Source organism: Geotrypetes seraphini, chromosome 19, assembly GCF_902459505.1.
Source record: "Geotrypetes seraphini chromosome 19, aGeoSer1.1, whole genome shotgun sequence".
Taxonomy (NCBI): domain Eukaryota; kingdom Metazoa; phylum Chordata; class Amphibia; order Gymnophiona; family Dermophiidae; genus Geotrypetes; species Geotrypetes seraphini.
The window spans coordinates 13,295,302-13,307,466 of NC_047102.1; the positions used below are offsets into that span (position 1 = coordinate 13,295,302).

The 12,165-nt window shown below is 42.4% G+C and overlaps 1 protein-coding gene across 5 annotated transcripts in view; it reads right to left on the reverse strand.

The window, feature by feature from the left end:
- Positions 1-12,165, reverse strand: part of LRP4 (LDL receptor related protein 4) — a 163,138-nt gene that overhangs the window by 60,105 nt on the left and 90,868 nt on the right. For all 5 annotated transcript variants that reach the window (XM_033928224.1, XM_033928223.1, XM_033928221.1 and 2 more), the window contains exons 5-7: positions 9,802-9,918; positions 6,122-6,250; positions 4,932-5,051 (exon numbers count right to left, since the gene is read on the reverse strand). In XM_033928224.1, coding sequence (XP_033784115.1) covers positions 4,932-5,051; positions 6,122-6,250; positions 9,802-9,918 — 366 coding nt within the window. The remainder of the gene's footprint in view (positions 1-4,931; positions 5,052-6,121; positions 6,251-9,801; positions 9,919-12,165) is intronic.

The window sequence follows — 12,165 nt, forward strand, 5'->3', positions numbered from 1 at the left end:
TCACACCCCATAATCCTCCCATGTCCTGCCGCAAGTGCCACGCCATACTCTCAACTCTACCTACCAGTGCTCTGCCACGCCTCCCATTACCCCCAGTGCCACTACACCCCGTTCCACCACATTAGCTCAGGGTATCGCAAAAGCCACGGCAAGATTCCGGGGGTGCCACGAGACGCCGGCAAAGAGCAGAGGCGCCGGTGCCGGCAGGCTGCCTACAGGGTGTGCCGGCACACTCATCTCTTCTCCTGGCCGGCACCTCTCCTGCTCCTGCACTCCCCACTGGTGGCTCAGGGCCCCGTCTGGAGGGCTTTCGTGCCTACACAGATGTCAAAGTTGATGGACATCACGCATGCATGCAACGTCATGATCACGTTGACATCCACGCATTTCCAGGTGCCCTCCAGCTGCAGCCGGGAGTTTACTGCGCCTCAGGGTACAAAGGTTTGTGGGACATTGCATTAGTTATTCATTTTTGTTTCAAATAGTATAAAACAACAGTAAATTTACATGTATATGTTTGCAAATATTGGCCCCCATTTTTTCCAAGCTGCGTAAGGGTTTATTATCATCAGCCGCTGCGGTAAAAGCTGACGCTCATATAATTCCTATGCGTGTCGTCGTCGGAGCTTTTACCTCAGCATCCGATGATAAAAAATCCCTAACGTGGCTTGATAAAAGGGGGCTGAAAAAATAAGTGGAAACTACTTAAGTGTCCAATTTGAGAAACTCAATCGATGAACGTGGAACACTATATATGGTATATAATGTGTTTAAAACAGAGAAAAAAGGACCTCAAAAAACCCCTAGATCACAATCAATAAAGTTATGAACAATCGGGGTTAGGTTTTCATCACTGGTCCAAAAACTCTGTGTAAATCTTTTAAATATTTTTAGCTTTCTTTTTCTTTTTTTAAATTTTTTAAATGCAATAAAATCATGGATAATGTATATAAATATTCTCTAAATCACTTAAAGAGCAAGTATAAGTTTGAAGCCGGCAAATTTGTTTGAGGCTTTTTATGATATGAAATAAATCAGGCACTTATCTTGATTGACCGAAATTCCCTTTTACATTCCACAAGTTGTCATCCATCGGGATGTATATCAAGTCTACCATATTCACAGTTTCTACGGTACAAACGTATTTGTAGTACCAATCAAGACTTCAAAATTCAATCAAAAACGTTAAAAGACAAATTCATCAGACGAGGATATAACAAGAAAAATTTGAAATCAGCATACAGGAGGGCAAAATACAACAATCGTGCTTTATTACTGGATCCTTTATCAAAACAACAAGAGTCTCAGGACATTTGTACTTTTGTTTCTAAATATAACAACGCTTGTCCAAGAATCACTCGTACCATCAAAAAACACTGGCAAATTATGAAAACATTGGATATATTTAAAAATACATCTTTACGCAGTTCATATTCCCGGGGGAGGAACCTCAAAGAGTTGTTGAGTCCATCAGAATTAAAGACTAACAAGTCAAAGTCACCAATTTTGATTGGCCACTTCAAATGTGGCCATTGTTTAAATTGTGAAATCATGTTACAATCTGATCATTTTTCCAATCCGTTTGACAGTAAACTTTATACTACACATTTTTTTAGTAATTGCAATAGTACTTATATTGTTTATCTTCTTATATGTCCCTGCAACAAGATATATGTAGGGAAAACTATTAGAAGTCTCAAGATAAGATTAACTGAACATCGTTCCAACCTCAAAAGGACAAGAGCTGAAGCACCTTTAGTCGCCCACTGTTCTGAATTTCAACATAAATTTCATCAATTCAAATGTTGGGTTATTGACCATATTCCCAAGTCCATCAGGGGAGGAGATCGAAATAAACAACTTTTACGCCGTGAACAACTGTGGATATCCAGATTACATTCATTAGAACCTATTGGTTTAAATAGCCACATTGAATGGCATGCTTTTTTCTGATTTTTGTTTCTTCCGTTTTTTGTTAGTAGGAGTATTTTAATTTTGGAAGTTTTCTTTCAGTACTTATATCTCATATATTATTTAAATAAGTCAACAATGTCTTAATGTCCTATTTAAAGTAAACATATTACTTCATCTTTAAATTCTATGAGTTATACATAGCATCACAAACCATGACGTCATTCTACAATTTAATTGGCTAAGGAAATCTTGGCGTCCTGTTTAAATACGGGCGCCATTTTGCACACAAAATTGTTGCTAGCAAAGAAACATGTAGCCACACCACAGGCAAGTTACGTATATTTTTTATAACCATCTAAGATTATTTGAATACTTTAAGGGTATCGTCTAAATGTTCTCATTTAAAATGCAGTTAGCAACAAATAGTTTCACCTTTAAATTTTGTGAGGCATACCTATTGTCACTATTGATGATGTCATTCTACAATTTGATTGGCTAAGATAGTCTTGGCGTCCTGTTTAAATACAGGCGCCATTTTGTTTACAAAATTGTTGTTAGCAAGGAAACACGCAGCCACACCACAGGCAAGTCATGCATTTTTTAAAACTACATAAGATCATTTGTATACTTTAAAACGTAGTAAAACTATTAAAATGGCTATTAGGTTCCGTCTAAACACAGGGGACACATGCCATTTAAAATGTAGTCAGCAATAAATAAAATGCAGTTATACTGGCGATATGATGCATGGTTTATCATTAATGTTCATTTTTTGTTGCCTGTGGTTTTATTCAGATATAAATATCAAAAGTTTTTATTTATTTGATATTTAGTCCCAGCAGTCATTAAATTAGTACATCATTAATAATCCTTATTTGTCGTTAAAATAATGTTATAATGTTATTCTCTTCATTTCTCTTTCTTTTCAAGAACATTTTGAGCAAACTTAGTACCGGCACAGAGTTGTATCTTATCATTACCCCTGAAGAAGCTCGTATAGCGAAATGGTTGGGCCTCCGTTGGGCAATCAAGATAAGTGCCTGATTTATTTCATATCATAAAAAGCCTCAAACAAATTTGCCGGCTTCAAACTTATACTTGCTCTTTAAGTGATTTAGAGAATATTTATATACATTATCCATGATTTTATTGCATTTAAAAAATTTAAAAAAAGAAAAAGAAAGCTAAAAATATTTAAAAGATTTACACAGAGTTTTTGGACCAGTGATGAAAACCTAACCCCGATTGTTCATAACTTTATTGATTGTGATCTAGGGGTTTTTTGAGGTCCTTTTTTCTCTGTTTTAAACACATTATATACCATATATAGTGTTCCACGTTCATCGATTGATAAAAGGGGGGCCATTGATTGTAAACTGTGGTATATCAAGTTAATAAATACAAACCAATTGTTTCATGCCCCATTGCACTCAATTTTCATTTATTTCAATGCATTTATTTATTGCTATTGAATAATGACTAGAACTATTTAAAGATCACAGAATGAGAATACTTTTTACTATATCAAAGTGCAAGCATAATAAATACACAGGTCTATAAAAAAAAAAATAAACAAAAAGGCCGTCCTGGTCAAGAATGGACAGGTCAAACCACTTAGGATTAGATTTACTACAGAGCATTAATGTGCAAACATACGTTAATGCATATTGATACGTGTTAATGTGATTTAGCCCGACTGATTAATGAAGATCTTTTGCTTCAGTGGAGTCTATTGACTAATGACTTCGTTTAATTGCATTAATGCACGTGAAACTAAAATTACTGCTCAAAATCCAGCCCTTAAATTGTACGTCCTCTGGGAATACAGAAATACCTCCTGTACCTGAATGTATGCAACTCGCCTTGAACTACCAATAAAAAGCTGGAGGCTATATATAAAAATACTGTGCAATTCCTTAATCTAGGAATGCCCAAGACTGTGGCTTGCATGTTGGATGTGGCCCGTGGGCCCCTTTTCCGCAGCCTGTCAATACTTTTACTGTATGCGGCTGAAACTACCCACGAAGAAGGTTTATTTTTTAAATACATAGCAGCAGGTTAGTGGGTTTCCCAGGCTCCACCCGCTGAAGACGACGATGGTATTACAGCATGTGACAAACTCAGCAAATTCCGAGTGGGACCTTTCACAGGCCAACTCGATGATTCAAAATATCTTAGGAAAAGGTTGAGGACTGTTGACTTAAATCATTCTGTGCCAACACCAAGAAAGGGATCGACAAATACACAAACAAAAGCAAACAACACCCCCAAAAAGTGTACACGCCTACAGAACTGGGACTAAATATTCTTTATTTTCAAATACCCGACACTGCCTGCGTCAGGGGTATATACAAAAGACCATTTTAAAGACCCCTGATGTAGGCCTTTGGCTGAAACACTGGCAGTGTCGGGTATTTGAAAATAAAGAATATTTAGTCCGTAGGCTTAAATCTGTGCACCATGCCAGATTCCTCCCTTCCTCGCCCTCCACACTTTGTCCAGGCCAGGCCACTCTCTTTATGTCTCTGCCTGCACATTGCCTTGCCCCTCCGCTAGGGTTGCCAGATTTTACCACAGTAAAATCCAGACCCCCTAGACCTGCCCTCAAGTTTCACCTATCTCCATCCCATTCCACCCCAGCCCTGCCCCCTTCACGCACCCCCCTCCCCCACTGTCTGTTCTCATCAGGCATGAGGAAATCCACACATGCGCGGATTTCTTCCTGCCTGACGTGATTTAGAGGCGACTTTTCAAAACCTCTGGACCCCCGGACAAGTCCTCAAAAGGAGGGCATATCCGAGGAAGTCTGGACATCTGGTATCCCTACCCTCTGCTCCCTAGCTGTGCTGAAAACGTTACAGGGGGGCGAAAGGAAGAAACAGTAGAGAACGTGCCAGAGACAGGCAAACTGGGGAGAGGTTGGGCGAAAGGCTGCAGAGGAGGATCAGTTTCCAACCTGCACCTCTGACCACTCATGCTCAAGACTGTTGAGGGCCAAAACTGGAGAAATCTCTTACTGCAGTTCTTCTCATCCGATTGATCATCGCAATCCAAGTCGCCATCACAGCGCCAGCCGGCATTAATACACAGACCGCTGTTACACATAAATTCGCCAGAGCGACAGGGCTGGTGCGAGGCTGCGGAGAGAGTCAAAACAAGAAAAAGAGTCACAGGCAGACAGACCAAAACAGAACGAGATGCAATGGAAAGCGGAGAGAAGGCAAATTCTCTATCATCATACATCTTTGGCGCCACACCACGCGACATCTTCCACTTTTTTCCTCCACTTCCCTAAGCAGCCCTCTGGCAGTCACTTCTCTGAGAATTACAGGACACCAAAAAGAACTTCACTAGCAGTCCAGCAGCGGGAGCGTTCTGACTAATTCCACATGAATTTCACCCGTGGGAGCTTCCTCCCAGTATGAATTCCACAAATGAGAGCTTTCCCCAGCAGCTCCATTGGAATTCCCTAGCGGGAGTGGGCTCGTAACAGTTCCATTGGAATTCTACCAGGGGCAGCTTCCTCACAGCAGTGCTCCTTTAGAATTAGAGAATGACACGGGACAATTCTTTCCCAGTCCCCGCGAGAACTCATTTTCCCATCCCAACCCTGCAAGTTCTTTTCCGTAACCCATTCCTGCAAGCTCCGTCCTCATCTGCACAAGCCTCAAACGCTTCGAAATCCTAAGTAGCAACATTCTAGAGCTCAGATTGTGATGTCATAATGCCTCATTCCACCAATGCCTAAGCTCCGTCCTCATCTGCACAAGCCCCAAACACTTTAAAATCCTAAGTAGCAACATTCTAGAGCTCAGATTGTGATGTCATAATGCCTCATTCCACCAATGCCTAAGCTCCATCCTCATCTGCACAAGCCTCGAACCCTTTAAAATCCTAAGTAGCAACATTCTAGAGCTCAGATTGTGATGTCATAATGCCTCATTCCACCAATGCCTAAGCTCCGTCCTCATCTGCACAAGCCTCAAACACTTTAAAATCATAGGTGTTCAAGGCTTGTGCAGTTAAGGCAGAGCTTACAGGAATGGGGCAGGGGCAGAGACAAAGCTCGCAGGAACAGGGAAAATTTGTCCCCGTGTCATTCTCTATTTAGAATTTCCAGCTGTGTGGAGATTCTTTGCTGGCTTTCACTCCCTACCCTCCTTGCCCTGACCTCTTCCCCCCCCTACTCAGCTTTGGTTCCTCTTACAGCAGTCAGACTCATCGGACCAGTCTCCACAGTCATCATCTCCGTCACAGTGATAGATGTCCAGTATACAGCGTCCATATGCACACTGAAACTCTTCCAAGTTGCAGGTCACTGTTGGCACATTGGATGCTGGAGAGGAGGAGAGAGAGAGAGAGAGACAGGAGATGCTGAATTCAGAGTCTTCATTACGATGATGCGCTTCCCCACCTCCTCCCTCTACTACATACCAGGATCCGATCAAACATACTAACTCCCTCTTTTACAAAGGTGCGCTAAGCTTTTTAGCATATGCTAAAAACACTCACGCGTGCATGTTATCCTATGGACGCGTTAGCACACACATTGATTTAGGGTGCACTAAATCCTTCGTAAAAGAGGGCCTAAGTGACCCATTTCTTACTGCACTCCACCTGCTTATATCTCTCTCTTTTCCATCTTCTTTCAGTGTGTGTATGCGAACCCCCCCAAAAAAACAAAAAACAAAGAAGCAGATCACCAGTAAAATAGTCCTTTAATTAAATCTCTAAAAAGCTCCCAAATTTAAATGCTGTAACTCAAAGAGTAACAAAAGATTCTAGAACCCCAAAGAATATCAAGATTCCGGAACCCTAAATAGTAGCAAATTCCGTGCTACCGATCCAGTGCAAGCAGTGGCTTCCCCCTTGTCTTTCTCAATAACAGACTATGGACTTTTCCTCCAGGAAATTGTCCAAACCCTTCTTAAAACCAGCTACGCTATCCGTTCTTACCACATCCTCTGGCAATGTATTGCATTGCATATAGCAAGGTGCCCCTGCTTTCAGTTCACCACTAGGTGGAGCTCCATAACCGGCTGACAGTGCCGTTGCCGCCGAGTCTGAGCAGAACATTCCCCTCCTCCTGACGCCCTGGGCAGTTTTCCAATCCATTTCTTATTCTACTCTCGTTTAGAAAATGTCCCCAATACTAACTGGCACCGAGAAACAAAACTCCCTTAAATTTATAACCCTTCAGTTCTAGAACCAAGGCACTGAGTGAGCCGTAATGAAGTTCTTCCACCCATCCTTTAGATGCCAGGAAAAGAGCCCACAAGTAAATGAACAGCCTTGTTTAAAATTCAAAATGATATAAACAATACAAAGAAACTCTTTGGGATAGAGATGAATTTCTCAGCTGGTTTTATGTGCGAGGGAAAATTCAAACAATATCCATCTATAGTGACTAAGAGCAGGGGGAGGGAGAAGTGAGAATAATTGATGTGAGGCTTATATCCTTCATTCTGGGGTAACAAAGAGGAGGAGGTAAGAAAAGGAAAGAGAAATTAGAGAGGGAGGAACGCAGGAAGAGAGGGATAAATAGGAGAGAAAAAGCAGGGGGAAAAGAGAATGAGAACACATTGAAAATGATGGAAAAAGGGAAAAGTTTCATTATTTCTCTCCATCAAAATTTATCTAGACGGTTTACAGTCAATAAAAATATTTTAAAACAGAAATAAAAATTACAACCACATGACAATTAAATGTGGAGGAGAGAGGGGAGGTTACAGATACCATTCAAGACTAACATGACAGGGGCAGTAAAAAAAAACAAAACAAAATACATCGAGTTAAAATAAAATATAAAAAGATGGAGGGGGGATGGACAGAACATTAGGACATGGTGAGAAAAAGAGAGGTGATAGGAGAGAAGAGAAATAATGAGATCAGCGAGAAGGGGAGAAGAAATCAGAAAAGACAGAGCTATTAGAGGGTGGATAAACGAAAAAAAAAAAAAAAGATTTCAAAGATAATAGAAGTTGAAGTAGGAGCCTTCTGCTCTTCTTGAATCCCAAGACTAGATCTTTTCTAAGTGCCCAGGTCCTTTGTTTATACAGTGTTCCCCCGCAAATTCGCCATTCGCAAAATCACGGACTCACTAATTTGCGGTATGCTCCGATCGCCTCTTCCTGTACTAAAAGTCAGGCTAGACCAATCAGGAGCTGCATGTCCAAAGCAGCTCCTGATTGGTGTAGCCTGACTTTAGTAACAGGAAGAGGCGGTCGGAGCATACCGCAAGTGATTTTATGCACCCGCCGGCGCCCCAGCTGCCCTCTCCTGCCTTTGCGTCCATGTTAGTCTATGGACACGTTGGCGATTAGCGCACGATAAATCGTTTAGCGCACTTTAGTAATACAGGGGGATAGTAAATGACGGCAGATAAAGACCCGAGTGGACCACCCAGTCTGCCCAACCATACATGCTCCATAAATTAATTATTTCGTTTAAATGGTCCTTTTTCTTAGATATTTCTGGGCCAGAAACTCAGAGCCCTGCCCAGTAGTGTGCTTAGGTTCCATCTACTAGAGTCTCCATCAAGGCTCACTCCAGCCCATCTAAACCATCCCAGCCCCCGAAGCCCTTCCCAGCCCATCCGCAACTGAATGGCCATATGTAATAATAATAATAATAATAATAACAACAGCTTATATACCGCAATACCGTGAAGTTCTATACGGTTTACAGAAGATTAAGCAAAGGTAACAAATTGAATTGACTTTAAGAGGGGAGGAAGAAAGAGAATTAATAGGACAGGAAATTCATATATGGGACACAGTCTGCCCAGTCCTGGCCTTAGTTCTTCAATATTTACCATTATTTTCTGATTAGAGATCCTCTATGTCCACCCCATGCTTGTTTTAACTCTGTCACCGTTTTCCTCTCCACCACCTCCCTCGGGAGCGCATTCCACGCATCAACCACCCTCTCCATAAAGAAGAATTTCCTAACATTATTCTTGAGTCTACCACCCCTCACGATTCTTTTCAATCTCTGTACAAAACGCCGCAGCCAGACTGATCACAGGGACACCTGCACATAATCATATTATAACCTTATCTTCAACCACTGCGCTGGCTGCCAGTGACATTTAGAATGCAATGCAAGATTGCAATGATTTGTCATCAATTTTTATACGGTTCCATTCCAGGGTATTTCGTGGAAAGGATGACCGTTTCCTACCCTAAAAGAACTCCGCGCTCTGAAAATTCAGCTTTGCTGAGGGGCGATGTTAATCCGAAAAATGCAGAAACCTGTGTAATGACCTTTTGTTGTCGCTGGGGTAAAGGTATGGAATTTGCCGGTAGGACAGTTCAGGAAATGTGCCGACAGAGAAACTTTCAGAAAATTCTTAAAAACACAATTGTTTCGCAACTGCTTTTATTTTTTTTTTTTTTTATAGGGTCTTGCTCACCTGCCTCGAAGATTTATTGTGAATTTAAATCCTGATGCTTGTTTATCTTTTTGCATTAGAACATAAGAACATAAGAAATTGCCTCCGCTGAGACAGACCAGAGGTCCATCTCGCCCAGCGGTCCGATCGCGCGGCGGCCCATCAGGCCCATTGCCTAAGTCATGGTCCCTGACTAGCTCTATAACCTATCTCTAATCCTATCTATACCCCTCAATCCCTTGGTCTTCCAGGTACCTATCCAAACCTTCTTTGAAGCCCTGTAGCGTGCTCCTGCTTATCACATCCTCTGGTAGCGCGTTCCATGTATCCACCACCCTCTGGGTGCTTGTTTTAAGCATGACATTAAACCGCCTAGGGCTAGACGGTATAGAAATTTTAAAAATAAAGAAATGTTTATAAGGCAAGGGCAGGGCCTGAAGGCAGTTTTACCCAGTGAAAGCGCCACACAGCTAAAAGGATGAGAAATCACTCACGGCAGCCCTCTTCATCCGATCCGTCCTTGCAGTCCGTGTCCCCATCACAGAACCAGTGCTCAGCTATACAGCTGCCGTCACTGCAACGAAACTCCTTCTCTGAGCACTTCTTCATGTCTGCAGAACAGAAAGAGAGAGAGGCAGTGCATAGAGAATGACACGGTGACAAAATTCATCACCGTCCCCGTCCCCGCGGATAACCGCGGGAAATAATCCCATGTCATTTTCTAGTGTCTATTTCAACCTCGGTCCTTCTACACCAGCATTCTTCAAAGCAAAGCTTGTGGGTCAGTGGTTGTGGCCATTCATACTCTGATTATTATGTGAGCCAAGGATAATGAAGCCATTGTGACATCACTGATGTGATTGGCTCTTAAGCACTAGTGGAATGAGGCATTATGACATCACAATATCTGCTCTGGAATGTTGCTGCTCAATCTCAGCATTCTTCAAAGCAAAGCTTGCGGGTCAGTGGTTGTGGCCATTCATACTCTGATTCTTATGTGAGCCAAGGATAATGAAGCCATTGTGACATCACTGATGTGATTGGCACTATGACATCACAATATCTGCTCTGGAATGTTGCTGCTTAATCTCAGCATTCTTCAAAGCAAAGCTTGCGGGTCAGTGGTTGTGGCCATTCATACTCTGATTCATATGTGAGCCAAGGATAATGAAGCCATTGTGACATCACTGATGTGATTGGCACTATGACATCACAATATCTGCTCTGGAATGTTGCTGTTCAATCTCAGCATTCTTCAAAGCAAAGCTTGTGGGTCAGTGGTTGTGGCCATTCATACTCTGATTCTTATGGGAGCCAAGGATAATGAAGCCATTGTGACATCACTGATGTGATTGGCTCTTAGGCACTGGTGGAATGAGGCATTATGACATCACAATCTCAGCTCTGGAATGTTGCTGTTCAATCTCAGCATTCTTCAAAGCAAAGCTTGCGGGTCAGTGGTTGTGGCCATTCGTACTCTGATTCTTCCCTCTCTCCTTAAAGAATGACATGAAGATGGTTTCAGGCGGTTATTCGCGGGGATGGGGGCGGTGATGAATTCTGTCACCGTGTCATTCTCTACGATATCACCTTAAGCACACCATCAACAAGAATCTTACGAATAAGCAGCCGGTAATTCATTCCCCCAGATCATAGCAGGGCTTTAAGCATGCCACAACTTCAGCCCAGCGCAAGGCGCCACTAACGTGTAACTCCATTACGCAGCAGGGCTCCGATATTTAAGTACTAGGACTGCTCGGGTGCTGTCCTATCATCAACTGGAGTTCTTTTGGTTTTATATTTTTTATTTATCCTGGTTTGTAACTCTGCTTAGATAATGTTTGTGGAAAAGTAGAAATAAACTGTACACCGGATAGTGGAGGCTTCAGTTTTTTTTAAAGGGTATAAATGATTTAGTGCAGAAATTGTGCCATTTTCTGGACTATGCAATAACCTGTACACCAGTGGTTTTCAACCTTTTTACACCTATGGACCGGTGGAAATAAAATAATTATTTTGTGGACCGGCACCGGTCCACCGACTGGCGGTTGAAGAACACCAGGCCAAGTCGTGGGCCAGACCCCGCCCATTTTCCCCCAGACCCTGCCCCCATTTAGTTTTCATATATACACACACACACACACTATAATCTTATTAACACATAATGGTTAACCACAAAATTAAACCACACAAAGTACACTGTATGCTTCTCAACAATCATTCCTACCAGAAAACGGATAACCTCTTTGCAAATACAGGACCAAAAACTAAAAGTACTAATATGTACAAACAAGCCCTAAGATGCAAGACTCTGCATGCCGTACAACCCCAGAGGAAAAGAAACGAATGCATTTCTTCTTGAACAGTGCAAAATACAGACAGCAGATGCACATGCCGGCCCTGGGGACCGGAAGCAAATTTCTGCGGACCAGCACCGGTCCACGGACCGGTGGTTGAAGAACACTGCTGTACACTGGCCTCTCTCTGAGGCTTCTGCACGGGCTTCATGTGGTCCAGAATGCAGTGCTTCAGCAGTGTTCTCAGTACCTATCTTGTTTCCCCCAAAATAAGACCTATCCTGAAAATAAGCCCTAGTTAAGACTGACCCATAAAGCGCCCCCCCCCCCCCCTGCCAATCCCTGACTCCATCCTCGACACTAGTCCTGCCTTATTTGCTGAAAAAAATCAGACTCGTCAATTCAGCAACCCTCACCCCTGCTGCGTTAGGAGGCCTTGGAGTGGAGGTATGTCAGTCTCGCGGTGGGAGGGTCGGTGGGGGTTCTGCTGCACTGTTTTCCAATGGAAGCTGAATACCGTTACAGATTTTGGTCCTGGTATTTTGGTCAATTGTTTACAGG